This window comes from Talpa occidentalis, unplaced genomic scaffold, assembly GCF_014898055.3.
Source record: "Talpa occidentalis isolate TD23 unplaced genomic scaffold, MPIMG_talOcc4v2.1 talOcc4.17, whole genome shotgun sequence".
Classification (NCBI taxonomy): Eukaryota; Metazoa; Chordata; class Mammalia; order Eulipotyphla; family Talpidae; genus Talpa; species Talpa occidentalis.
The window spans coordinates 40,195,381-40,221,657 of NW_023601754.1; the positions used below are offsets into that span (position 1 = coordinate 40,195,381).

General features: G+C 53.6%; 1 protein-coding gene across 1 annotated transcript in view; it reads left to right on the forward strand.

The window, feature by feature from the left end:
* The window catches only part of RYR1 (ryanodine receptor 1), a 106,432-nt gene that overhangs the window by 20,084 nt on the left and 60,071 nt on the right, over positions 1-26,277 (forward strand). Inside the window, exons 21-47 of the mRNA XM_037517859.2 lie at positions 915-1,019; positions 1,232-1,335; positions 1,667-1,750; positions 2,527-2,834; positions 3,831-4,033; positions 5,235-5,409; positions 5,598-5,806; positions 9,273-9,667; positions 10,547-10,679; positions 11,762-11,922; positions 12,276-12,441; positions 14,859-14,945; positions 15,107-15,333; positions 16,472-17,084; positions 17,876-18,148; positions 18,491-18,691; positions 18,980-19,091; positions 21,574-21,720; positions 22,156-22,429; positions 23,133-23,247; positions 23,334-23,466; positions 23,848-23,942; positions 24,201-24,336; positions 24,584-24,770; positions 24,856-24,964; positions 25,341-25,461; positions 25,536-25,705. Of these exons, the coding sequence (XP_037373756.1) occupies positions 915-1,019; positions 1,232-1,335; positions 1,667-1,750; positions 2,527-2,834; positions 3,831-4,033; positions 5,235-5,409; positions 5,598-5,806; positions 9,273-9,667; positions 10,547-10,679; positions 11,762-11,922; positions 12,276-12,441; positions 14,859-14,945; positions 15,107-15,333; positions 16,472-17,084; positions 17,876-18,148; positions 18,491-18,691; positions 18,980-19,091; positions 21,574-21,720; positions 22,156-22,429; positions 23,133-23,247; positions 23,334-23,466; positions 23,848-23,942; positions 24,201-24,336; positions 24,584-24,770; positions 24,856-24,964; positions 25,341-25,461; positions 25,536-25,705 (5,043 nt within the window). The remainder of the gene's footprint in view (positions 1-914; positions 1,020-1,231; positions 1,336-1,666; positions 1,751-2,526; positions 2,835-3,830; positions 4,034-5,234; positions 5,410-5,597; positions 5,807-9,272; positions 9,668-10,546; positions 10,680-11,761; positions 11,923-12,275; positions 12,442-14,858; positions 14,946-15,106; positions 15,334-16,471; positions 17,085-17,875; positions 18,149-18,490; positions 18,692-18,979; positions 19,092-21,573; positions 21,721-22,155; positions 22,430-23,132; positions 23,248-23,333; positions 23,467-23,847; positions 23,943-24,200; positions 24,337-24,583; positions 24,771-24,855; positions 24,965-25,340; positions 25,462-25,535; positions 25,706-26,277) is intronic.

Sequence of the window (26,277 nt, forward strand, 5' to 3'; positions counted from 1 at the left end):
CTACCCCTCTTACCCCAGCCTGGCTTCCCACCTTCCCTTCAACCGGTCCCCGCAGGAGGGTATATAAGTGTGTCACTGTGGGCCTATGGCTTTGCTTCTCCGTGCCTCAGTTTCCTCATCTGTGAGGAAAAAGGGATGCCAATAGCTCCTACCTCGTAGCATTGTTGTGAAGATTTGATGAATTAATATATGGCCCTGAGTAAATAGTGCTGCAGATCGTGACTATGACGATAATAGTGATATTATTTCAGGGGTGATATTAAATAATAGTGATATTATTTCAGGGGTGAACTTGGCATCTCCCCAGAGCCCTGGGCCTCCCCTAGAAGTCTCTTTCCCTCCCCCCGCCCCCCAGCCTTTCAGCCTCATGCTTCCCTTGCACCTCCACTTCCCCCTATGACCTGCCCTGGTTCCGTCATCATTATCTCTTGCCTGTAGCGACCCAATAATATAATATGTTTAAGTCCCTTAGATGTCTGCCAGGCATTTATGTAAATGACATAATAGTTTGTATAAATGATTTCACTGGATTCTTACAAGGTGAGTCTAGGAGGTAAGTATTGCCCCAGTGCGCTTTAGACAGACACTTTAGACAAAACGACTCCTCCATTCATTCAGCAAACTTTTCTCTAGCATCTCATCTGGACCTGACTCTAGGCTGGGCAGGACTGAGGAAAGGTGGAAACCGAGGCAGCCCCACACGCAGTCCTCGTGGATGCCCAGATCATTTCTTAGTTCTGAGGATGCTGAGTCTGTCCTCAGCTGGGGTAACCCTGGAGCTAGGTGGTGGACAGCAGGCTAGGTCAAAGAACGAGCTGGGGACTGTCCAGGGTTCGTCTTTGGTCTTGGAAAGAAGGATCACTGGGCAGGCCGGAGGGGTGTCAGGGAAACTAATGAACCTCTTCTGCCCCCAGATTGTTCTGCCCCCGCATCTGGAGCGTATTCGGGAGAAGCTAGCAGAGAACATCCATGAACTCTGGGCGTTGACCCGCATCGAGCAGGGCTGGACCTACGGCCCGGTGAGGACTGCGGCCTCAGGGAGAATGGGGGGTTGGGGGAGAGGCTAGCCTTGCCAGGAGGGGCAGGAGGGACTCACTAACCAGTAGGAGCCTATGGTTGGGGGAATGGACTTGAGGGTACAGGGAGTGCTCAGATTAATGATAGGAGGTCAGGGGTCAGAGTCAGGGAGTGTTGGGAGGAAACTGGGGGGTTGACTCTGGTGTTCCTGTAGGTTCGAGACGACAATAAGAGGCTGCACCCGTGTCTTGTGGACTTCCACAGCCTTCCAGAGCCAGAGCGGAACTACAACCTGCAGATGTCGGGGGAGACCCTCAAGTGAGGGGGCACCAGGGAGCAGGGTTTGGCCGGGCCTGACAGCTGGTGGGGACAAGACCAAAAAGATGGAGAGAGTGAGACAGTGAAAGAAGGAGATGAAAGAGGGACAGAGAGAGAGGGAGACAGGGATTGTGAGGCAGAAACTGACGGGGTAAGGAGACACGGAGGCAGGAAGGGGGCTGGTCACAAGGGAAAGACAGAGACACGGGAGAGCGAGAGAAGCAGACAGGAAAGGCTGGGCAGGTAAAGAGACCCAGACAGAGGTGACCGGGCCGGGAGCAAGGGCAGAGCGGGCTGTGACCACGTCCCTGCCTCCCTGGCCCCGCCCCAGGACCCTGCTGGCGCTGGGCTGCCACGTGGGCATGGCAGATGAGAAGGCGGAGGACAATCTGAAGAAGACGAAACTCCCCAAGACGTGAGTGTGGGTGGCCCGGGGCCCCTCTGGGCCACAGAGTTGGGGTTCTGGGGCTGCCATGGTGAGGGCTGGGGCGGTCAACAGGTCTTATCGGGAGGCTGAGGTCAGAGATTAAGAGGTCATGGGTTAGAGAGAAGGGTATAGGGTCAGAGTCGGGACTCTGGAGTCAGGTGATTCTGTTGGTGAGGTGTGAGGGTTGCAGACTTAGGAGCTCCAGAGGGAGGGTGGGAGTGAGTCAGGGCCCAGGGTCAGGGTCTTCCAGGGCATCAGAACATGAGAGGGCAGAGGTGATATTTCTGTTCGAGCCAAGGGATCAGTGGAGCAAGGTGAGGAGTTGGGGGAATTATAAATAAGAGATACTTAAGTTTATGGGTGTGATCAGAGTCTGGGAACTAGAGGCTAGGGTTCAGAGGTTAAGGACTCCAAATCCTGGGGGACAGGGTCATGGAATCAGAGGTAAGAAACCCCCAAGTTGAAGGTGAAAGGTCAGAGAGTTTGCAGGTCAGAAATGAGGCTCCCGAAATCAAGATGGAGTCACAGAGGCCAGACGCCTGTGAAGCCAAAGCCCTTGCTAGGGCCGCAGGATTTTGGGGTCAGAGGTCAGGTATCTTAAAGCTTACTCTCAGAATCATAGACCCCTGACGTCAGAGATCAAAGGTCAGAAATTCCAAAGCTCAGGGTTAAGGATCACAAGGACCGGGGTCAGAAGTCAGGGACCCTCCAGCACAGAGCCCAGAAGTGGAGGTGAGGACCTCACCCAGCCGCACCACTTTCAGATACATGATGAGCAATGGGTACAAGCCGGCACCGCTGGACCTGAGCCATGTGCGGCTGACGCCTGCGCAGACGACGCTGGTGGACCGGCTGGCAGAGAACGGGCACAACGTGTGGGCACGGGACCGCGTGGCCCAGGGCTGGAGCTATAGCGCCGTGCAGGACATCGTCTCGCGCCGAAACCCTCGCCTTGTGCCCTACCGCCTGCTGGATGAGGCCACCAAGCGCAGCAATCGGGACAGCCTCTGCCAGGCCGTGCGCACCCTGCTGGGCTACGGCTATAACATCGAGCCCCCCGACCAGGAGCCGAGTGAGTGCTGACCTCCGGACCCTGGCTCTGACCTCTGGTCTCTGACCCAATTTAGCCTCAGAATGTCCTATATGGACAACACTGACCCCATCCTCCCAACCTTGACCTCAGTCCTGAATCCAATCCTGACCTTTGGCCTTGACCTGACTTGCACCCTGCTTAGACTAGAGCTACAATGCTGAGCTGCTAGACCAGGAGCCCTGTGAGCATGAACCCTTACCTCTGACTCCCATTCCTGACCCCCAGCTCTGACTTCTACCCCCTAACCTTTGGATGACAGCTGCAATATGGTGCCACCCAACCAAGGACTCAGAGAGCCTCTAACCCCAGCTCAGGATGTGGTCCTCGGCCTTCCTTTCCTTACCCACTGGCCCCAAGCCCAATTTCTAGCCCCTCCCTGAGCCCAAGCCCCTCTCACAGATCCTGTCCACAGTCTTTGATTCTAAACATCAGCCTTAATCCTGAGCCTCACCTCAGACCATGACTGTGACCAGGTCCTCTGTCCATGAGGCTGTCCTTTCTGAGACCTCTGACTGCTAATGCAGCAGGGGAGGCTGTCTGGCCTCTGACTAGTATGGGAGTTCTCAGTTCTTCTCCTTTATTTATTTATTTTTTTAAGATTTATTTATTTATATAAGAACTGGGGTACAGGCCAGAGGTGCAGGAGGGTGAAAGGATTCACCAGAGACAGAGCGGGGAGCAGAACAGGCAGAAGGACCGAAAGTACTGAGGGGAGCAGCAGGAGAGACAGGAGAGGTCTGCCGCACCATGTGGGAATCTCTCTGGCCAGCCAGGAATCGAACCCGTGCTGCAGAGGCTGCAGACAGCTTCACAGCGCAGCGCTCAACCCGCTGTGCCACTGGAGAGGCCCAATTCTTCTTCTTTAACACCAGAAAATTATTCGTCTTCCCCCAAGTCCCTGACCATCACTGGTTTCTCCCACCAGCCTCTTGATGTCTTGGGATCCACTCTGACTCTGCAGGACCCTGTTTGTAGGTCAGGTGGAGAGGCAGTCGCGTTGGGACCGAGTGCGCATCTTCCGGGCAGAGAAATCCTATGCGGTGCAGAGCGGTCGCTGGTACTTTGAGTTTGAGGCGGTCACCACGGGCGAGATGCGAGTGGGCTGGGCAAGGCCTGAGCTGCGACCTGATGTGGAGCTGGGGGCTGACGAACTGGCCTATGTCTTCAACGGGAACCGCGTGGGTATCTGCCTGGACTCCTCTTGGCCAGGCCCTGTAGTTCCTCCTCTAGCTTTTATACAGTGCTGCTTGTCTGTGCCTCACTCTGTCTACCCCACCCTACACCTGCCTTACCACTCATCCATCCATCCAAACATCCATCCGTCCAGCCAGCCAGTCCACCCTTCCATCCATCTATCCATCCATCCATCCATCATCCATCTCTCTAGCCAACTAGCCATCCATTCATCCATCCATTCATCCAACTCTCCATCCATCTACTCATCTATACAGATAACCACTGAACTCTCCACACTGCCATTTATTTATTCACCTATTTTTTTTTGGCTCAGTTATTCGCCTATTTAATTTGTGATTTTATTTATCCATCTAGTTATTCAGTAATTTAATGCAGTCATCCATCCATTCATCAGTTTATCCACCCACCCGCCCAGCCATTGGCCTGTTTGTCTGTCTATACTTTCTTCCTTCCCTGTGTCAACTAATGTAGACTCTTTTTTAAAAAAATTATTTATTTATACAAGCACTGGGTACAGTCAGAAGCGCGGGAGGGTGAGAGAATTCACCAGAGCCAGAGCGGGGAACAGAACAGGCAGACTGACGAAATACACTGCTGAGGGGAGCAGTGGGCGCGGCAGGAGAGGTCTGCTGTGCCATGTGGGATCCTCGCTGGAGGCCGGGGATCGAACTGGCGCTGCAGAGGCTTCGGGCAGCCTCGCAGCTCAGCGCTCAACAGCTGTGCCACCAGGGGAGGCCCAACTCATGTAGACTCTTGACTTTGATGCCATGTTTCCCTTCAGTCATCCAGCCTGTTCCCACCATCCATTTAGTTACCCACTCATCTGTGCTGGGGCATATGAATATACATGGTCTGTAGCGGGGGCTGTCGGTACATTCATTTTCCCTTTCTATCTCTCTCCCTTCTTCTGTCCCCTACCCCCACTGACATTGTGGTGGGCTGCATCTCAGCTGTGGGAACCCAGGCAGACAGGTGAAATGCAGAGATTGTGAGACGGGAGAGCTTGAAAGCCTGTCCTTATATTCTGAGGGTCAGAAGAGCACATGTAGGGAACTATGGGGGACACTGTGGGGATGACCCCTCTCTGCCCCACACATCCTGCACCTGACGCCTTTGTATGTTTATCTGCACACGTCTCTGCGCATCTTTCCTACCCCGTGTCTCCCCCACACCTCTTCACAGGGCCAGCGCTGGCACTTGGGCAGCGAACCATTTGGGCGTCCCTGGCAGTCTGGTGATGTTGTGGGCTGCATGATCGACCTCTCAGAGAACAACATCATCTTCACCCTCAATGGCGAGATCCTTATGTCCGATTCAGGCTCTGAAACAGCCTTCCGGGAAATTGAGATTGGAGATGGTGAGGACTGACCTCCTGGCCCCTGAGCTCATATCCCCTATCTGGTTTTCTTCTCGCTCACCTGACCCCACACTGCCCAGTCTAGCCTCCCTTTCTTCCATCCCTTCCTCCCACAGTGCCACCTCCCCATGGCTGCCCCTGCCTGACCCATCTATCCTCACCCTTGCCCATCTATCCCCCCACCCCAGGCTTCCTGCCCGTCTGCAGCTTGGGACCTGGCCAGGTGGGTCACCTGAACTTGGGCCAGGATGTGAGTTCCCTGCGATTCTTTACCATTTGCGGCCTCCAGGAAGGCTTTGAGCCATTCGCCATCAACATGCAGCGCCCAGTCACCACCTGGTTCAGCAAAAGCCTTCCCCAGTTTGATGCAGTGCCTCTTGAACACCCCCACTATGAGGTGAGGATCCACTCCCCTCAGAACCTTCTCACCCACCTTCCAGCATCATGTTGCCCACAATTCTTGAGTTTCTCTTTTCCTTCTGTTTCTATACTCCCATGTAGGGGGAATATAAGGATAATGGGCTCTTGGCTACCTTTTAGGGTATAAACTTGGTGATCCACAACCTTGCTGAGCTTTAGGGACCTTGCCTATAAACTGGGGAGGAAGAGAAATCTGGATTAAGTGACCCCAGTGGAAATTTCCAGTCTTTGTAAATATCTGATCTTTCTTAACGAATGAATGAGGTATAAGGAAAGACAATTCCCTGAATACCTTTTGACACCTTCTTTACTAATTGTTATCTGTGGGGGTTTTAAAATTTGTTTTTAGTTGCTTTTCATTAATGTGAATATCTTAATTTTTTAAAAAGATTTATTTATTTATACAAGTACTAGGTACAGTCAGAAGTGCGGGAGGGTGAGAGAATTCACCAGAGCCAGAGCAGTTAACAGAACAGGCAGACTGACGAAGTACACTGCTGAGGGGAGCAGCAGGAGTGGCAGGAGAGGCCTGTGCGCCATGTGGGACCCTCGCTGGCGGCTGGGGATCAAACTGGTGCTGCAGAGGCTGCGGGCAGCTTCACAACCCAGCGCTCAACCGCTGTGCCACCGGGGAGGCCCTATCTTAATTTTTAAGACTCTAATGAAATTTTTTTTGAAGGGTTAAACACAAGGTCAGACTTACCATAAAAAGCCCATACAGACAAAAGGGGTGTCCTTTTCTCAACCTGGTAATATTGTGAACTCCAGATGATGGAGCTTCACCCTGTACTTTAGAATCAGCAGACCTGGAGCTGGCCTCTGGTCTGCTGTGCGACCGTGTGCATGTGACTGTCCCTGTCGGAACCTCATTTCTCCCTGCGGATGTCCTTCTTACACAATTTCTTTCTCTGTTCTGAATTATTTGAGCAGGAGACATCATTAAGTAGGAGCCATTGTGCTTCTTCACCCCTAACTATTTCCATGCGCATCTTCAGAACAGTCTGTGCTCTTATAGAACCGCAGGCAGTACAGTGGGGAAAACCAAGAGGTTGAACATGAATGCACACTATTATTCAGCTCATGACCCGTATTCAAAATTTTGCTAATTGTGGCACTTGATGTCCTGTTTTATTTTTCTGGTCTAGGATCCAACCCAATGTTGCTCTTAGTTGTTATGCCTATTTAGTTTTTCTTTTATTTAAAAAGATTTATTTATGCATATAAGAACTGGGGTACAGGCCAGAGGTGTGGGGGGGTGAGAGGATTGACCAGAGACAGAGTGGGGAATAGAGCAGAGCAGCAGGCGAGACAGGAGAGGTCTGCTATGCCATGTGGGTAGCTCCCTTGCCGGCCGGGGATCAAACTCAGGCTGCAGTGGCTGCAGACAGCTTCATAGGTTGCACCTTAACACCTTGCGCCACCAGGAAGGCCCCTAATCTTTCTTTCTTTCTTTCCTTTCTTTCTTCATAGAAGAACTGGGGTGTAGGGCAGAGGTGTGGGGGGTGAGAAGATCCACCAGAGACAGATTAGAATCAGGCAGACCTGGAGTTCGCCTCTTGTCTGCTGTGTGAACAGCAGAACAGGCAGATGTCCTGAAATACACCACTGAGGGGGAGCAGAGGGCGAGACAGAAGAGGTCTGCTGCTCCATGTGGGTAGCTCCCTGGCCGGGGATCGAACTGAGGCCATAGTGATAGCTGAGACTTCACCCTTAGGCCAACTCGGAGGCCCTGTGTCTTTAGTCTTTAATGTAATGTGTTCCTGAGTCTGTCTTGTCTTTTGTCTTTTATGACATGGACATTTTGGAAGAGTTTAGGCCAGTTATTTTGCAGAATACCCCTCCATTTGGGTTTGCCTGCTATTTCCTCATGATTAGGCCCAGGTTACACATGTTTGGCAGGAAGACCACAGACGTGCTGTTGTGTCCTGCTTGACGTGGGATATTGGGAGGCACATAATAAGGCTTTTGTCTCGTTATTCATTGACTGTTTGGTTAAGGTGGAGTTGGCCAAGTTTCTCTACTTTAATGTCGCCATTTTTCTCATTGTAAATAATAAGTAATTTGTGGGGAGGCATTTTAAGGCTAGATATGAATGGAAGGGTTTTAGGCAGGCGAATGTCCCATTTAGAGTTTTGGAAAGTTCCTACTTAACAGTGCTTGTCAGAGGCAAGAGATGAGGCAGAAAGCCCAGAGAGGTGGCTGAGGTGGGAGAGGCTGGTGGACTAGCGTGAAGCTGTCAGCACCTGCCCCTGCCAGCCCCAGCCCCTGCCAGATGGTGTCCTCAGTTCAAAGAACAGAGTGCTGGACAGCAGTGAGAGTGAATACACCAACACACACGCCACGAGTGGATCTCACAGACATCTTGTTAGTGAGAGAATCCAGACACAAAAGAGAATACAATGAGATCCCACACATAGAAAGTTCAAGAATAGGCAGAGCTAACCTGGGGTGCTACGTCAGGAGGGTACTGTGAAAGAAAAACTCAACATTTGGTTACCCGACACACAGATCACAGGAGGGAGGTGGTAAGTAGATTGTTGTCAAAAGCAGACTAAGACCGGAAAAGACCCCGCGGATGGTTAGGGAACAGGATACCTTGACTGCACAGTTTTGGGGTGAAGTCACTGGCTGGTTGTCCTCAAGGAGGTCAGCTTGAGGGGGAGCACCAAAGAGAGGGCGCTGCCCCTGTTGTCCATGGCATCTCCAGAAAACGAGTGTCTGCCTTGGCCGGGCATCTCTTTCTAGATCAGCCCTGTCGCTCTTTATGCTGGGTCTGCGCATTCTCATCACACTCCCTCACTGTCTTCGAGGGGATGGTGACTAAATGGGCACCCAGGGGCTTCCTGGGAGGCTTGGTTGAGTGCTGCTTCTCTGGGGGCTGGGCATGTTCACTCTGAAAACCCATGGTGGTGTGCATTTTTCCTGTGAATACAAGTTTAACAGAAATTCATCTGGGGAGGCTTTACAGAACTCTGAGGCTTCTGGGCTGCACTCCCAGGGAGGTCTCTGAGAAACAGGAGGGCTGGGGCTTCGTTCTGTTTGCTGATGTATTCTCAGCAACTGGGCACGTAGTAGGTGCTCAGTAAACATTTGTGGAATGAATGGATGGGCGGGTGTGTAGATGGATGGGTAGGTGGATGGATGGATGGAGGGGTGGGTGGATGACTTGGTTTCCCGTGCAACCTGTGCATAGATAGGTTTTGAAAGCTCCTAAATAATCCATGTCTGACCAGGACTACCACTGGATAAGGTGCCCAGATAAGGGTTGACAGAGGGTTGGCCATGCTGTGTGCTCCGTGCATGCAGAGTTCATCTGCTCAGAGGAGTATCTTCCCATACAGGTGCTCTAGGGCCTAATGGTGGCTCAGTGTGTAACCAGGTTTAGAACCAATGGCCTAACCAGCTCGCCTGGCTTAGTACTTCCTGCTCCCCAACCCCCCTAGGTGGCCCGTGTGGATGGCACTGTGGATACGCCCCCCTGCCTGCGCCTGACCCACCGCACCTGGGGCTCCCAGAACAGCCTAGTGGAGATGCTCTTTCTCCGGCTCAGCCTTCCGGTCCAGTTCCACCAGCACTTCCGCTGCACTGCAGGGGCCACCCCTCTGGCACCCCCTGGCCTGCAGCCCCCTGCTGAGGATGAGGCCCGGGCAGCAGAACCCGACTCCGACTATGAAAACCTGTGCCGTTCAGCGGGGCGCTGGGGCGAGGCTGAGGGGGGCAAAGAAGGAACTGCCAAGGAGGGGGCGCCCGGGAGTAATGCCCAGGCTGGAGTAGAGGCCCAGTCTGTCAGGGCGGAAAACGAGAAGGATGCTACCACAGAGAAGAACAAGAAGAGAGGGTGAGTCAAAGGTGGAGCTGTCCTGAGAGCCCCAGTTACACAACCTCCATAACCTGTGACCCCTCACTGTATCCTAAAGTGGCTCCATGTATGTTAATCAGAATACTGAGGGATCCCTTCATGTCTTAAGTGAACCCCACCATTTCCCTGGGGTGTTCTCATTTCCCTGGGAATGCAAAATTGGGGTTCTCCACTGTATCTATGGAGGCCTCTACTTTCTCAGGATATTCCAAATATCTTCCAATATCTCAGGATATTCATCCAATGGGTTTTATTACCCATGGACACTAAAGGGAGCTCAGTTCCTTGGGAAAGTAGACTGTACCCCAAGTACCACTGTGATCACATTTGGTCTAAATTGGAGTCATTTCTTTGTCTCATTGGTAACCCCAAGCACTAACTTTAGGGGACACCTTCCAAGTGCATTAAACCTGAACTGAAATGAAATTTGCTTTTTCCGGTTATGGCAGTTTCTCAGTGGGATGTCACCCTGTGCCTTTTGGGGAGTATTTGGAAGTGATAGAGGATTTTTGGTTATTACAGTTTTTTTGGGGGGGGAGTACAGCCATGGAAGGCTCCAAAAACAAGACAGTCCCACACAACGAAGAGCTCTCCTTGCCCAAAGGGCTATAACCCCCAAATGAGAAACGCTGACTTAGGGGGACCAGTGTGCCCTAAGGAGACCTCCACCAGCACAGAGCCTCTGCATGGGTCAGGCTGCTGCCCTGGGGAGTCCCAGCCCTCCAGAGGCCAGGTCGGGGGTGTTCTACGCAGGATTCAGTTAGGATGAATGTGGGGCGGGGCATGAATGTTGTGATGGGGAGGGCTGGGGGCTGGGCTCAAGAGCTTTTCTCACGGCAGCCTCTCCCCCACTCCCAGGTTCTTGTTCAAGGCCAAGAAAGTTGCCATGATGACCCAGCCGCCAACCACCCCTGCTCTGCCCCGGCTCCCTCGGGAGGTGGTGCCGACCGATGACCGAGATGACCCGGAGATCATCCTCAACACCACAACGGTGTGACCTGGGGACTTCCTACTTCAGGGGGGCCCCTCAGATTTCCAAACTGCCCATACCTGGGGACACTTAATATATACTGGTGACCCCCAAATATAACACACACTGATTTAATTCTGACCCCCTGAGTCTATACAACTGGGGCCTAAAAGCTGCAGGGGGACAGTGAAGCTATAAGCCACACAGCTGTAATGCTTAGGAACCCCCAAATCCAGGAGATAAGCCCAGATAAACTAGGGACCCTGATATTTGGTTTCACCCACGTAAACTTAATAGATAGTCTAGGAGCCAAATTTAATAGCTATTCTAGCTATAATTCACAGTTATCCCAACATAATTGCAGTTCTGGGGTTTCCCAAATCTGGAGGACTTTCTGATGCAAATAACCTCGTAGTTAGGGCCACAACAACCAGGGGTGCCACTTGGGTGAGTCACCTTATACCCTATGCTTCTCTTCTGTGGTTTCCCCTTCAGTAAAACAGGGATAAAAATTGTAACCACATGATGGGGATTGGAAGAATCAAGTTAGATCATTTGTGAGCAATTTATTAGCTCTTTTTTTTTTAAAAAAAAAGATTTATTTACTTATTTATACAAGCACTGGGTACAGTCAGAAGCCTGGGAGGGTGAGAGAATTCACCAGAGCCAGAGCGGGGAACAGAATAGGCAGACTGACGAAGTACACTGCTGAGGGGAGCAGCGGGCACAGCAGGAGAGGTCTGCGTGCCATGTGGGACCCTCGCTGGAGGCCGGGGATCGAACCGGCACTGCAGAGGCTGTGGGCAGCCTCTGCAGCCTAGTGCTCAACTGCTGCGCCACCAGGGGAGGCCCAATTTATTAGCTCTTAATTATGACTTTATGACCCAGGGAGGTATCCCAATTTGGGGGTATCCCAAAGACTCCCAAAGGATTTCTCGACCTAGAAATATATCAGTAGCCACACAAACAGAGCAATATAAATCAAAGGGGGTTCTCAAATCTGCTAGCATCTTGTTAAATTCCCAAAGGAACCCACTCTGAGTCCCAGGGAGCCCTGTGGACCCAACTTCCTGACTGATTGGCGCCCCCCCTTGCCTTTTCAGTACTATTACTCCGTGAGGATCTTCGCTGGCCAGGAGCCCAGCAGCGTGTGGGTGGGCTGGGTCACCCCCGACTACCATCAGCACGACATGAACTTCGACCTCAGCAAAGTCCGGGCAGTGACCGTGACCATGGGGGATGAACAAGGCAACATCCACAGCAGGTGTGGAGAGGGGACTGTGGGAGGTCAGTGCTGGATGCCTGGCTCAGAAGCTGCCCTTCTTGCCTTTCCCTTGTCTGCCTGTGTGTTTTCCTCCAGTGACTGATTTTCCCTTTTCCGCTCATTTTTCCGTGCCTTTTCTATTTTCTCCTTTTTTCCCATCTCACCGTCTTCTTTCTGCGTTGCCTTTCCCGGTTCTCTCCTTCCAGAACTGCGCCCCCTTCCCAGCTGCTAAACATTCTCTCTGAGGGGCTCAGGGCCTGGGATGAGAGGTTTCCCTGCTGTGGAGTACAGGCTGTGGGTGTTTGGCCCAGGGGGTGTCCAGCCCTGCCCACTGAGCCCTCCTGTCTCCTCAGCCTCAAGTGCAGCAATTGCTACATGGTGTGGGGCGGGGACTTCGTGAGCCCCGGGCAGCAGGGCCGGATCAGCCACACGGACCTGGTCATCGGCTGCCTGGTGGACTTGGCCACTGGCCTGATGAACTTCACGGCTAACGGCAAAGAGAGCAACACCTTCTTCCAGGTGAGCACAGACCTCTGCAACTTAGCAACAGCGCCCTCGTGTCCCAGGGTCCTGGGGCAACCTTCCCAGACTCACCCGGAGGCCAGACCCTAGATCAGGGCAAAAACAGCCCCAAGTCTGTCCTCAGGACAGGCCAGAGTCTCGTAGCTCCTGGGAAATCACCTCTTTAACTGTCTGTTGAATGGAGGTTCAGAAAAGAGGAGACTAGGTGGAGTCCAGCCTTGGCCTTGTAGAGAGGGCCGTATTCCCTATTGGACCAGGCAACACTTGTCGCCAACTTTACACCCTAGGGTGGCTCAGAATCTTATGGTGGGTGAAGAAGGAAGTTTACAGTAAACACCCATGTTCCTGCTCTCAAGAGTCTACCGTATTTGTCCAGTATGTCCAATTTGACATATTTGTCCATTTTTTCTATGAGTCCATCAAAGTGGGATTTTATGGCATTTTATTTTATATATTTTTTACATCATTCCTCATTTTTATACAGTGTATGCTTTATCATCTCAGGTATAGTCCTCATGGTAATTCCTGTTTTTCTTTTACATTTATAGTAAGTGTTGGTATATTTTATTATTATTTATTTATTTATTATTAATTTTTAATATATTTTGTACAGCGTTCTTCATTTTTTACAATGTATGCTTTCTCATCTCGGTTATAGTAACCAAGATGAGGAAAGTATAACATTTATTTTAAATGGAGGATTTCAAAAATATACAAGAATAGCACAGTGTAATGAAGCCACCTGTGCCCGTGACACAGCCATTCCCCGCCCACCGCCAGCTTTGCGTGCTTCCCACTTCCTGCGGGTGGTTTGAAGGCAATCCCAGGCTTCATATGGGTCATCTGTGTATCTCTACAAGATTAGGATTTATTTATTTATTTATTTATTTATTTATTTATTTATTTATTTATTTATTTATTTATACAAGCACTGGGTACAGTCAGAAGTGCGGGAGGGTGAGAGAATTCACCAGAGCCAGAGCAGGGAACAGAACAGGCAGACTGACGAAATACACTGCTGAGGGGAGCAGTGGGTGCGGCAGGAGAGGTCTGTCGCGCCATGTGGGACCCTTGCTGGAGGCAGGGGATCGAACTGGTGCTGCAGAGGCTGCAGGCAGCTTCGCAGCCCAGAGCTCAACTGCTGCGCCGCCAGAGGAGATCCAGGATTCTTTTAAAAACTGTAACCATGATACCACTAACACTTTTTTAAAACCCTCAATACCTAGATATCATCAAATATCTAGACTATTTTCCTATTTCTCTGGGTGTCTCAAATATGTCTTTTTACCATCTGTTTGAATCAGAATCTAAGTAAGGCCTGTCTTAGTTGGCTGCTAAGTCATTTGAGTCTCTCTTTTTTTTTTAAGATTTATTTATTTATGTGTACAAGAACTGGGGTACAGGCCAGAGGGGGGTGAGAGGATTCACCAGAGACAGAGTGGGGAACAGAACAGGCAGACTGACTGAAATACACTGCTGAGGGGAGCAGCGGGCGAGACAGGAGAGGTCTGCTGCGCCATGTGGGTTTCTCCCTGGCTGGCTGGGGATTGAACTTGTGCTGCAGTGGCTGCTGGTAGCTTCACAGTGCTGTGCTTGACCCCTTGAGCCACCAGGGAGGCCCCTTGAGTCTCTTAAGCAGGTTCCCCCCTCTATATCTCTCTCCCTCTCCCACTCTCCGCCCCCCTTCTTCTTCCCTCCCCCCACCCTTTCTCTCATACTTGTTGAAAAAAATGAGGCTGTTTGTCCTGGAGTGCTTTGCTTCTCAAAGCGTGTCCCTGGACCACTGGGATGTGCAGTGCCTGGAACTCATTAGGAATGCAGAGTCCCAGACCTTCCAGACCCGCCTGACCAGAACCCACATTTTAACAAATCTCAGGAGCTTCATGGGCACTGTCCCCAGTCTGGATCCATCTGACATCCCTGTGCTGTCATTTTGACATTTTCCTCTGTCCCCTGTCTTTCTTGTAAATGGGGAGGTGGGCCCAGAGGCGTGATTAGATCCAGGTTTGGCAGGATGCTCCAGAGATGGTGGTGTTCGTGGTGGGAGGCTGGGCGGCTGCTCAGACTGGAGGAGCTGGAGCAAGGGGCAGTCAGAGGATGCTTTCTGGACCTTGAGGAATGAGTGTGCTTGGCATACTGGGAATGGCATTCAGGGAGGGGTAGGGGCCTGATATGTGCAAAGACCCAGACAACAGCTTGCTCTGGGGAAGTTGGAGGAGGTTGCCCTGACTGGATCAGAGGTGGTATAGACTCGGGTGACCTCAAGGCCATGAGGAGTCTCTAGTGTCCCAGTTTGGATCTGTAGATCCCAGCAGGATTGGGTGGGGCAGTCAGGGCCCTGGAGTTTAGGATCCAATGTCAGCAGCACCTCTAGCTCACCCTCTTCCTCACTCTGCCCCCTTCTCCCTTGCCAGGTGGAACCCAACACCAAGCTGTTTCCTGCTGTGTTTGTCCTGCCCACCCACCAGAATGTCATCCAGTTTGAGTTGGGGAAGCAGAAGGTAAGAGTGCAGTGATGGGGCACTAGCAGGAGCAGGAGTGTGGGAGGGCAGGTTGGCAGAACAGCTTAAGGGAGGGGGCAGTCTGGGAGGTCTCCCTGGAAGAGGGTGACAGGACGGAGAGGGCTGAGAATCCTGACCTCTGCACACCTCTGCACCTACAGAACATCATGCCACTGTCAGCTGCCATGTTTCTGAGTGAGCGCAAGAACCCGGCCCCACAGTGTCCACCACGCCTGGAGATGCAGATGCTGATGCCCGTCTCGTGGAGCCGCATGCCCAACCACTTCCTGCAGGTGGATACGCACCGAGCTGGTGAGCGGCTGGGCTGGGCCGTGCAGTGCCAGGAGCCGCTGACCATGATGGCGCTGCACATCCCAGAGGAGAACAGGTCAGGGTCAGCCCAGCCCACAGAGGGTGGGGCAGGTACCACAAACTTTCTGGGGTCTGAATCCAACTTAGTACCCCGTCCTCAACAACCCCAGGACTCCAGGCAACCCAAGAGACTCCATACCTAACTCAGTGGACCACAGACTCACTTGAGGGGCTCACAGACCCATCTCCAGGGACCCCAGACCCACCCCACAGGGCTGTAGTCTCAGGGAGCCCAGACGTCACACAGGAGTCCACACAACAATCCAGGGGCCTCAAGTGCACCTCAGAGGGTCCTAGACATTGCCCAAAGAGGCCGGGACGTACCCCACAGTCTTTCCCACAGACCCAGGCAGAGACACTAGAGATGTGAGATCTCAGACCCACTTCAGGAGACCCAAAGGTGTTCACGGGGATGGTAGGATGGCGCGTAAGGACTCTGCTCATGGCCAAGGGTCCCAGATCATTCCAGGAGGCTTCCAACTTGCCTCCTCTAGTCATTCATTTGGCAAATAGCTCTGAGCTGTTATGACTGGCCACCTTCTAGGTCCGTGACCCCAAGCTCTTGTGAACTGACATTCTAATAATGATAACCTGTAATTCAGGGGGCTCAGACCCTTCCCCAGGGACCCTAGACACACCCATATACCCATTGAACAAATATTTCTTGAGCACTTTCTAAGTGCTAAGTCCTATTTAGGTGCTGGGACTATAGCAAAAGAACTAATCAAAACCCAGAACACGAAAACCAGTTTCGTGTTGATGGAATTTACATTCTAGTGATGCCCAGACATGACCAGGATTCTCAATCCCACCAGGGGGCCGGGGAGGGGGGGATCCAATCTGGGATCCCAGCTATATCTCACGGTCACCAGATCCTCTCATTGGATTCTCAAGATACCCCAAGGCCCTAGACCATACATCTGGGGATCCCAGATGAATCCCAGGGCCCTCTAGGTCACCTGGGGACTTAGAGAACCATAACAAGACGCCTAGATCCAGCTCGCAAAACTCTGACCCAGCCCAGCCCACCAATGGGCTGCCCGGCTGGAAACACCACCACTCACCTGAGCATCTGTTTGCCTCTCTGTGGTCTGTGCTCTGTCCCCCACCGTCTGTGCCACTCCGTTGCCGGCGGCTGCCCATCTCTGCCGCAGGAGCATGGACATCCTGGAGCTGTCGGAGCGCCTGGCCCTGCAGCGCTTCCACTCGCACACGCTCCGCCTGTACCGCGCCGTGTGCGCGCTGGGCAATAACCGCGTGGCGCATGCGCTGTGCAGCCACGTGGACCAGGCTCAGCTGCTGCACGCGCTGGAGGACGCGCACCTGCCGGGCCCGCTGCGTGCGGGTTACTACGACCTCCTCATCAGCATCCACCTCGAAAGCGCCTGCCGCAGCCGCCGCTCCATGCTCTCCGAGTACGTCGTGCCCCTCACGGCCGAGACCCGCACCATCACGCTCTTCCCACCTGGGAAAACCCAAGAGGATGGTCCCCGCCGCCACGGCCTGCCCGGCGTTGGCGTCACCACCTCGCTGCGGCCTCCACACCACTTCTCACCCCCCTGTTTCGTCGCTGCCCTGCCAGCTGCTGGGGTGGCCGAAGCCCCCACCCGCCTCAGCCCCAGCATCCCTCTGGAGGCCCTCAGGGACAAAGCACTGAGGATGCTGGGGGAGGCGGTGCGAGACGGCGGGCAGCACGCGCGCGACCCCGTGGGAGGCTCGGTGGAGTTCCAGTTTGTGCCGGTGCTCAAGCTCGTGTCCACCCTGCTGGTAAGGGCTCCTCCTGCTGCCCTCTGTCCAAGAACCCACCTCTGGTTACAACACCCCCGCCCCCTGTGCATGGGTTACCCGGTCCCTCCCTCCATGTGCCAGCCACATAGTTTCTCTTTCTGTCATCTGCTCATCCTCTGTTCTCTTCCCTTCCATCCATTCATGTCATCTAATTATGTTTATTCATCGCTCTTGTTCATCCATTCAACCAACCATCATCCAGCTGTGCAGCCCTGTTCCAGCCACCTTTCTATCCATCTACCTATTTGGGGGAAAAGCACTTACTGGTGGAAAGAGAGGAGCTTGTGTGTGGCTGTGCGGTTGGGTTTGCGTGGGTGGGCCACCGGGTGTATATCTGGGGGAGGCCATTCCTGCTTGTGGGAGGAATCCTGTTTGGCCAACGCATGGGGGAATCTGGCATCTTCAGGAGAAGCAGCTCTTGGGGCGAGATTGGGACTTGGTTGTGGAGGTGCTGCAGGCCACAGTGAAGGACCCAGACTTTTAAAAAAAAGATTTATTTACTTATGCATGCAAAAACTGGGATACAGCCAGAGGTGTGGGGGTGAGAGAACCCACCAGAGACAGAGTAGGGAACAGAACAGGCGGATCTACTGAAATACACTGCTGAGGGAGCAGCGGGCGAGACAGGAGAGGTCTGCTGGTCCATGTGGGTAGCTCCCTGGCCGGGGATTGAACTCGTGCTGCAGTGGCTGCCAGTAGCCTCATAGGTTGCATCTTAGCCTCTTGTGCCACCGGGGAGGCCCGACCCAGACTGTTTATACACCATGTAGGTAATGGGCATCTTTGGCGATGAGGATGTGAAACAGATCCTGAAGATGATTGAGCCTGAAGTATTCACTGAAGAAGAGGAAGAGGAGGAGGAGGAGGAAGAAGAAGAAGAAGAGGAGGAGGAAGATGAGGAGGAGAAGGAGGAGGACGAGGAAGAGCAGGCCCAGGAGAAAGAAGACGAGGAGAAAGAAGAGGAGCCAGCAGAAGGGGAAAAAGAAGAAGGCCTGGAGGAGGGGCTGCTCCAGATGAAACTGCCCGAGTCTGTGAAGCTGCAGGTGGGTGGTTCTTCCTTCTCCCCACATGCCGCCTTCAGCAGGGTCCGGTGGGGCATGAGTCGGGACTTTTCCCAGGGACGTGGGGAGCGTGGGGAGCGATGGAGGTGCTCAAAGCAGTGACAGGCCGTGGCTCCGAGTGTTCCCTCTGGTCCCCAAGTGAGAGGTGTGTTGGTGGGCTGAGACCAGGGCAAGTCTGGCTTAAGGATCCAGGCAGGAGAAAATGGTGGCTGGGCCTGGGCAGAGCCGTGGGGAGGGAGGAGGAAGCAAGAAAGTTCCAAGGATGTCCGGAAACCCCCACCTCTCTCACTCCCCTTCCTGCCCCCCACCGCTGTCCTCCCATAGATGTGTCACCTGCTGGAGTATTTCTGTGACCGAGAGCTGCAGCACCGTGTGGAGTCCCTGGCAGCCTTCGCAGAGCGCTACGTGGACAAGCTCCAGTTCAACCAGCGGGGCCGCTACGGTCTCCTCATGAAAGCTTTCACCATGTCCGCAGCGGAGACTGCCCGCCGCACTCGTGAATTCCGCTCCCCGCCTCAGGAACAGGTGCCCAGACCCCAGACCCAGGCGGTCTTACTTTTCATTCCCAGTCCCAACCTCGCCCCTGCTCTGCTCCCTGATGGCATTCTACTTCCAACCCTGACTTGACCTTTGACCCTATTGATACCCCTACTTCTTACTCTCCCACCTCTGTGAACCAGCCCGACCTCTGAGTCATCCAGGGTTGACTTTTAGCCCCCACTGCCCCCCAGATATTCTTCACTAAGTTACACTTTGACAGAGACTCACAGGGGGCACCTTCAACCCTCATTGTAATCTTTGACCTTCCCCTAGATCAACATGTTGTTGCACTTCAAAGATGGTGATGATGAGGAAGAGTGTCCTCTCCCTCAGGAGATCCGGGAGGATTTGCTGACATTTCATCAAGACCTACTGGCACACTGTGGTAAGGAAAGGCGAGCAGAGCACTCCCCTTCCAGACTTGCTCTTGAGGCCTCCCCTGAGGTTTCCCTAAGATTTCCTGATCTTAAACATCTACAGTATTGGTGCTGTGTTACAATTGGGTGGTTGGTTGCTGCTCTGTAACCGTTATTGGTTGATTGATTGATTGATTGATTGAATGAATGAATGACTATGTTAGTGAATAGGAAGATGGTGAGTAGAAGGATAAGTTTATATAGATATTTGGGTGGATGTTTATGTAGATGAACAGGTATAGGCAGGTCGATGGATGAGTGTGTGAGTTGGTGGATAGAAGAATGAAATAATGAGCCTCCCCTGGAGGTGCAGTGGTTGAGCTATGGGCTGTGAAGCTGCCCGTAGCCTCTGCAGCGCCTGTTCGATCCCCAACCTCCAGCGAGGATCCCATATGGCGCGCAGACCTCTCCTGCCGCACCGGCTGCTGCCCTCAGCAGTGTATTTCATCAGTCTGCCTGTTCTGTTCCCTGCTCTGGCTCTGGTGAATTCTCTCATCCTCCCGCGCTTCTGACTATGCCAAGTGCTTGTATAAATAAATAAATAAATCTTTAAAAAAAAAAAGAAGAAGAATAAAATAATGCAGTGGTGGAGAGATGGCTGGCTAGAGTGGGTTAGATGCATGACCACCATTGTTTCTGATCAGAAGTCAGCTCATAATTTCACTGAGATGCCCATATATATGCTGAGTTGTTTTTCTCTGGCTATCTTTCTAGATTTTGCTTTTGCCTCTATGCAGTTTGACCGTGATGTGTCTAGGTGCAAAGCTCTTATCCTACTGGGAGTTTGCTGAGTTTCTTGGATATGTAGATTAATAATTTCTATCAAATTTGAAAAAAAATGGGCCATTATTTCTCTAAATTTTTTTTTCTGCCCCTTTCTCATTTCCCCCCTCAGGATTCCCATTACGCCTAGATTGATACACTCGATGGCATCAAGGTGCTGTTACTTTTTCTTCATTCTTTTATTTTTCAGCTCTTCAAATTAGATCATCTCTATGAACTTTTTTTAAAAATTTATTTATTTATGCATACAAGAACTGGGCTACAGGCTAGAGGTCAGCAGGGTGAAAGGATTCACCAGAGACAGAGCAGGGAACAGAACAGGCAGACTGACTGAAATACATTGCTGAGGGGAGCAGCGGGCGAGACAGGGAGGTCTGCTGTGCCATGTGGGTAGTTCCATGGCCGGTGGGGGATCAAACTCCTGCTGTAGAGGCTGCGGACAGCTTCACAGTGCTGTGCTTGACCCCTTGAGCCACCAGGGAGGCTCCTTGAGTCTCTTTTCTTAAGCAGGTTCCCCCCTCTATATCTCTCTCCCCCTCTCTCTCCTACCATCTCTCTCCCTCCCTTCTCCCCGCCCACCTTTCTCTCATACTTGTTGAAAAAAATGAGGCTGTTTGTCCTGGAGTGCTTTGCTTCTCAAAGCGTGTCCCTGGACCACTGGGATGTGCGTTGCCTGGAACTCATTAGGAATGCAGAGTCCCAGACCGTCCAGACCCGCCTGACCAGAACCGACATTTTAACAAATCTCGGGAGATTCATGGGCACTGTCCCCAGTCTGGATCCATCTGACATCCTTGTGCTGTCATTTTAACATTTTCCTCTGTCGCCTGTCTTTCCTGTAAATGTGGAGGTGGGCCCAGCGACGTGATTAGATCCAGGTTTGGCAGGATGCTCCAGAGATGGCGATGTTCGATGTTCGTGGTGGGAGGCTGGGCAGCTGCTCAGACTGGAGGGGCTGAAGCAAGGGGCAGTCAGAGGATGCTTTCTGGACCTTGAGGAATGAGTGTGCTTGGCATACTGGGAATGGCATTCAGGGAGGGGTAGGGGCCTGATATGTGCAAAGACCCAGACAACAGCTTGCAGTGGCTGCCAATAGCTTGTTAGCGCTCTCTTTAACCCCTGCACCACCAGGGAGGCTTCATCTCTACATCTCATCTTCAAGTTCACTGTTTCCTTCTCCTACCAGCTTGCACAGGTGCCTGTGCCTCTTGGGCGTTTTCATTTGTGTGTGTGTGTGTGTGTGTGTGTGCGTGCGCACACGCGCGCGCAAGTCCCACTGTTTTTCAGAGCTAGCATGCCACTGTTTTTAAAATCCTATTATTGTACTTTGCAACTCCAGCTTTTCTATGTGGTTATTTTCTATGATCTACTATTTATTCATAGTCTCTATCTGAAGAGTCATTATCATCATCATTTCACTTGAATATTCTAGATGTGGTTTCCTTTAGTTCTTAGAGCATATTTATAACCACCAATTGAAAAGACAAAAAGACTTCAAAGAATGAATAGATGGAGAAATGCAAACAAAGAAATAAATGGAAAACCCCGCATAGGCATGTGAATGAGAATGGTGAATGCACAGATGAATGAAGAAGTGAATGGTTGAGCAGACCAGTAAGCAAAGCCCTTTGAAATGAAAGCCACCGCTCACTGCCTGGCCCCCTCCAGGAATTCAGCTGAAGGCAGAGGAGGAGGAACCAGAGGAAGAGGCCACGCTGGGCAGCCGCCTGATGAGCCTGTTGGAGAAAGTGCGGCTGGTAAAGAAGAAAGAAGAGAAACCAGAGGAGGAGCCACCCGCTGAGGAGACCAAACCCCGTGAGCACAGTGTTCCCGGGTGGGGGCAGGCTGGGGTGGGCAGCGCTGTGCTTGGGGGGCCTCGGGGCCCAAGACAGGCCTTGAGGAGCAACACACGGGAGAGGCAGATAGGTACTCATAGGAGAGGTCTGCTGTGCCATGTGGCCTAGCTCCCTGGCCAGGGATTGAACTCAGGCCTTAGCTGTTATAGCGTGGCAGAGGGCGGGGGAGAGAAGGCACACTGGGGACACAGCTCGCACCTGGGGCTGCACCTGTCCAACCCTTATGGCATAGGACAGTAGAAAAACATCTGCCAGAACCTACCCGCTCTTGGCAGGTACAGTATGGGTGCAGTTAGTAACTGAGAAGCCTCTGGAAAGAGAGGCCCCGTCTGTATTGTTGGGGCTTCAGGCCCTAGCCCAGGCAGAGCATTTCAACCCATGTGTCTCCTTCCAGAGTCACTGCAGGAGCTGGTGTCCCACACAATGGTGCGCTGGGCCCAGGAGGACTTCGTGCAGAGCCCGGAGCTGGTCCGGTCCATGTTCAGCCTCCTGCACCGGCAGTACGACGGGCTTGGGGAGCTGCTGCGTGCCCTGCCACGGGCATACACCATCTCGCCGTCCTCCATGGAGGACACCATGAGCCTGCTCGAGTGCCTTGGCCAGATCCGGTCGCTGCTCATCGTGCAAATGGGCCCCCAGGAGGAAAACCTCATGATCCAAAGCATTGGGTGAGGGCCCGCCGCTGCCCCCTGACTCCCCCTTCCAGGGCTCAGCCTTTGGGGTGGGGAAGGGAGGGAAGCGTCCCCAGTTCACATCCTCTGGATACAATCATATCTCCTCCCCCAACTACTGCGCCATCCTCGGTGATAAGCTCCTGCCAGCAGCTAGCCTGTTCCAGGGGTTAAGTCCCCTGCCCTTATCTCTCCACCAACCCCCCCCCAGGCAATAGCTGCTACTCACCGGTGACCCTTGGCATGAGGTTTCCCCTCTGAGCTTCAGAGTCCCCACCTCTAAACTTGGAGCCCTAGGGCCATGTCTACCTCGTAGGCCCCCGTGCTGCCGCAGTGAGCTCCTGCATGTAACTGTAGTGATGTCACCCAGTATCAAGTGTGCCTCGTTCATTTACTCAGCAAATATTGAGTACCTACTGTGTGCCAGGCAGTTGGGGGACACAATGGGCAACTTGACAAACCCTCCATGCCTCAGTTTCCTTATCTGAGGGATAGGGAATTTTACAGTTCCTCTTTCTCAGCATGGACATAAGGTTTGAATGAGTTCAGATCTGTACAGGGGGAAGTGACAGCCACAGAGTAAGAACTCAACGTTAACTGTCATCAGTGTTGGGGTCGGCTCCCCCAAGGATCTGGGGTCTCTCCCTGGACTCGGGTATGACTGGGCCCTGGTAACCCCATGTCCTGCACCTGTCCTCAGAAACATCATGAACAACAAAGTCTTCTACCAGCATCCCAACCTGATGCGGGCGCTGGGCATGCACGAGACCGTCATGGAGGTCATGGTCAATGTCCTCGGGGGTGGTGAGTCTAAGGTAAGTGGCCTGCCTGGGCCTGGGAGCTCAGGGGAGGGAGCCACGGAGGGCAGATGCTGATGGCAGGCCCACCCCACCCACCCCAGGAGATTCGCTTCCCCAAGATGGTGACAAGCTGCTGCCGCTTCCTCTGCTACTTCTGCCGCATCAGCCGGCAGAACCAGCGCTCCATGTTTGACCACCTGAGCTACCTGCTGGAGAACAGTGGCATCGGCCTGGGTAAGAACCCTTGATCCCGGGGCCTGCCCTCTAGAGTCTACTTCTGAGAGTCCAGCCAACTCTGTGCTGGCTCACTCATTCACTCAGCAAACACTCAACACGCACCGAATGTGGCCCTGCAATGGGCAGTCCTGGAAAAACCTGTGCAGCCCCAGGCCTGGCCCTTACGGGGCTCACAGTAGTGAGAAGATAGACCCACGCAGCCATCAGTAGCCCAGAGTGGTGACGCGTGGGATTGAAAAGCACAGGCCAGAGGAGGCCCCTAAGCTAGGCTGGAAAAGGAAAAGGGCTTCGTAGAGGAGGTGAGAACATAAGTGAGTGAGACAGGCGGGTGCACCTCTGAAAACTTTCTCACCACCTCTCCCTGCCCCTTCCCCGTAGGCATGCAGGGCTCCACGCCCCTGGACGTGGCCGCTGCCTCCGTCATTGACAACAACGAGCTGGCCTTGGCGTTACAGGAGCAGGACCTGGAGAAGGTGTGGAGGGAGGAGGCTTGGCTCCTACCTGGCCCCTTGGGGCACCTGCTGATGGGGCCATTCTGAGTGGGCAGTTTGGATGGTCTGGGATGGGGAAAACAGGGTTGGGGGAGCGGAAAACCCATGGAGGAGGCCGCTGTGATGGCTGGGGTAGGAGCTGTGGGTGGACAATAAAGGATTCAACGGTGAGTTGGAGTGCGGAACTCTAGGGATGGCAGGGTGGGTCTGGCCTCCAGCTGAGTCCACCTCTGCCCCCAGGTGGTGTCATACCTGGCAGGCTGTGGCCTCCAAAGCTGCCCCATGCTCCTGGCCAAAGGGTACCCAGACATTGGCTGGAACCCCTGCGGCGGTGAACACTACCTGGACTTCCTGCGCTTTGCTGTCTTTGTCAACGGTGAGGAGGGGCCAGTGGCGGCAAGTGGGACGTGTGGGGTCACTAGGTAAAACCCTCCTTGGGAACTAGCCCACACCCTGAGCCTCAGACCTGACCTGGACAGGGATCTCTCCACGATAGATGGGGCTGGGTCCGGAGTTGCTGGGAGCCTGACATTATCCCTTGAGGTACTGGGTCCTGGGCTGACCCCAAGGAGGGCCCCTGGGGGTTGGCTCACGAGGCCTCCTGTCCCCACCTGCATGACCAGGTGAGAGTGTGGAGGAGAACGCCAACGTGGTGGTCCGGCTGCTCATCCGCAAACCTGAGTGCTTTGGGCCTGCCCTGCGGGGTGAGGGAGGCTCGGGGCTGCTGGCCGCCATCGAAGAGGCCATCCGCATCTCCGAGGACCCAGCGCGGGATGGCCCCGGAGTCCGCAGGGACCGGCGGCGTGAGCAGTGAGTCTCCCTCAACCCTCCACCAGAACACCCCCCCTCCCCGTGCCCCTGTTGCCTCCCCCACACCACCTGCCTGTCCCTGCAGCTTTGGCGAGGAGCCCCCGGAGGAAAACCGTGTGCACCTGGGACATGCCATCATGTCCTTCTATGCTGCCTTGATCGACCTGCTGGGACGCTGCGCGCCAGAGATGCATGTGAGACCTGGAGGGCCCTGGGGAGAGTGGGTACAGGCAATGCCCGCCTTGAACCTCTTTGTTGAAACACTCAGCACCTTGATGGAACAGTCCCTATGCGGATGGTCCTGGCCAGGCAATGCTGGGGCACACCATGACCAAGACGGCCCAGCCCCGCTCTCATGGGGCTCCTAGCCCAGGGCAGGGCACTAGGGGTGGTCGGGGCTGCAGTGGAGAAGCTCAGGCAGAGGGGGCAGGGCTGGGAATGCTACAGTTAGCCCCACCAGAAGCGGGGGGGGGGGGGGGGTCTGCCTGCTGTTGTCTGGAGGGGGTGGAAAGGAGAGATGACCAAATGGGAGGAGGTGTGCCTGACAATACCCACACCTCCCCCCTCCAGCTAATCCAAGCCGGCAAGGGCGAGGCCCTGCGGATCCGCGCCATCCTGCGCTCCCTCGTGCCCCTGGATGACCTTGTGGGCATCATCAGCCTCCCACTGCAGATCCCCACCCTGGGCAAAGGTGCGGAGAGCGGGGTTAGGGAGCGGGCCTGGGTCCAGAGGGCATCCCTGAGCCCCTGCCCTCCTTGTCCACAGATGGGGCCCTGATACAGCCAAAGATGTCGGCATCCTTCGTGCCTGACCACAAGGCTTCCATGGTGCTGTTCCTGGACCGCGTGTATGGCATCGAGAATCAGGACTTCTTGCTGCATGTGCTGGACGTGGGGTTCCTGCCCGACATGCGCGCGGCCGCCTCGCTGGACACGGTGAGGAGCCCTGCCACCTTGCCTGCCATCCTGCCTGCCACCCTGCCACCCACTGCCTCCGGGGGGCTGTGAGCTGGTGCATTGGTGTGTTCCTAAGCGGCGCACACACCCTCCTCCTCCCACCTCCACCACCGAGATACAAAACAAAGACCAAGAAAAACTCCGAGCTCTGGGAGAGAGTGGGTGGAAATGGCTCACATCTCAGGTTGTAAGAAATAATCATTCTCACTGTCACCACGGAGACACCAAGGACTGTGCACAGTAGTAACAGGCCAAGTCAGGTGGGGACTGATCACCGACCGCTGGTCAGCCACGTGGAAATGGCTTTGCCAAGCAGATTCAGTGAGGCAGTGGAGGGAAAAGTCTTGCCGGGGAGGGCTAGCAGAACCTGGGAGGGGTATGGGAGACAGTGAGTGTTGACGATCTTCATACAGGTGGTGACAGAGGAGGAGGAATGGCAGTGGGCTGGGGAGGGAAACTTTTTTTTTTTTTTAACATTTTAAGACTCCTTTTTATTTTTTAAAGATTTACTTATTTATGAATAAAGAACTGGGGTGTAGGCTAGAGGTGTG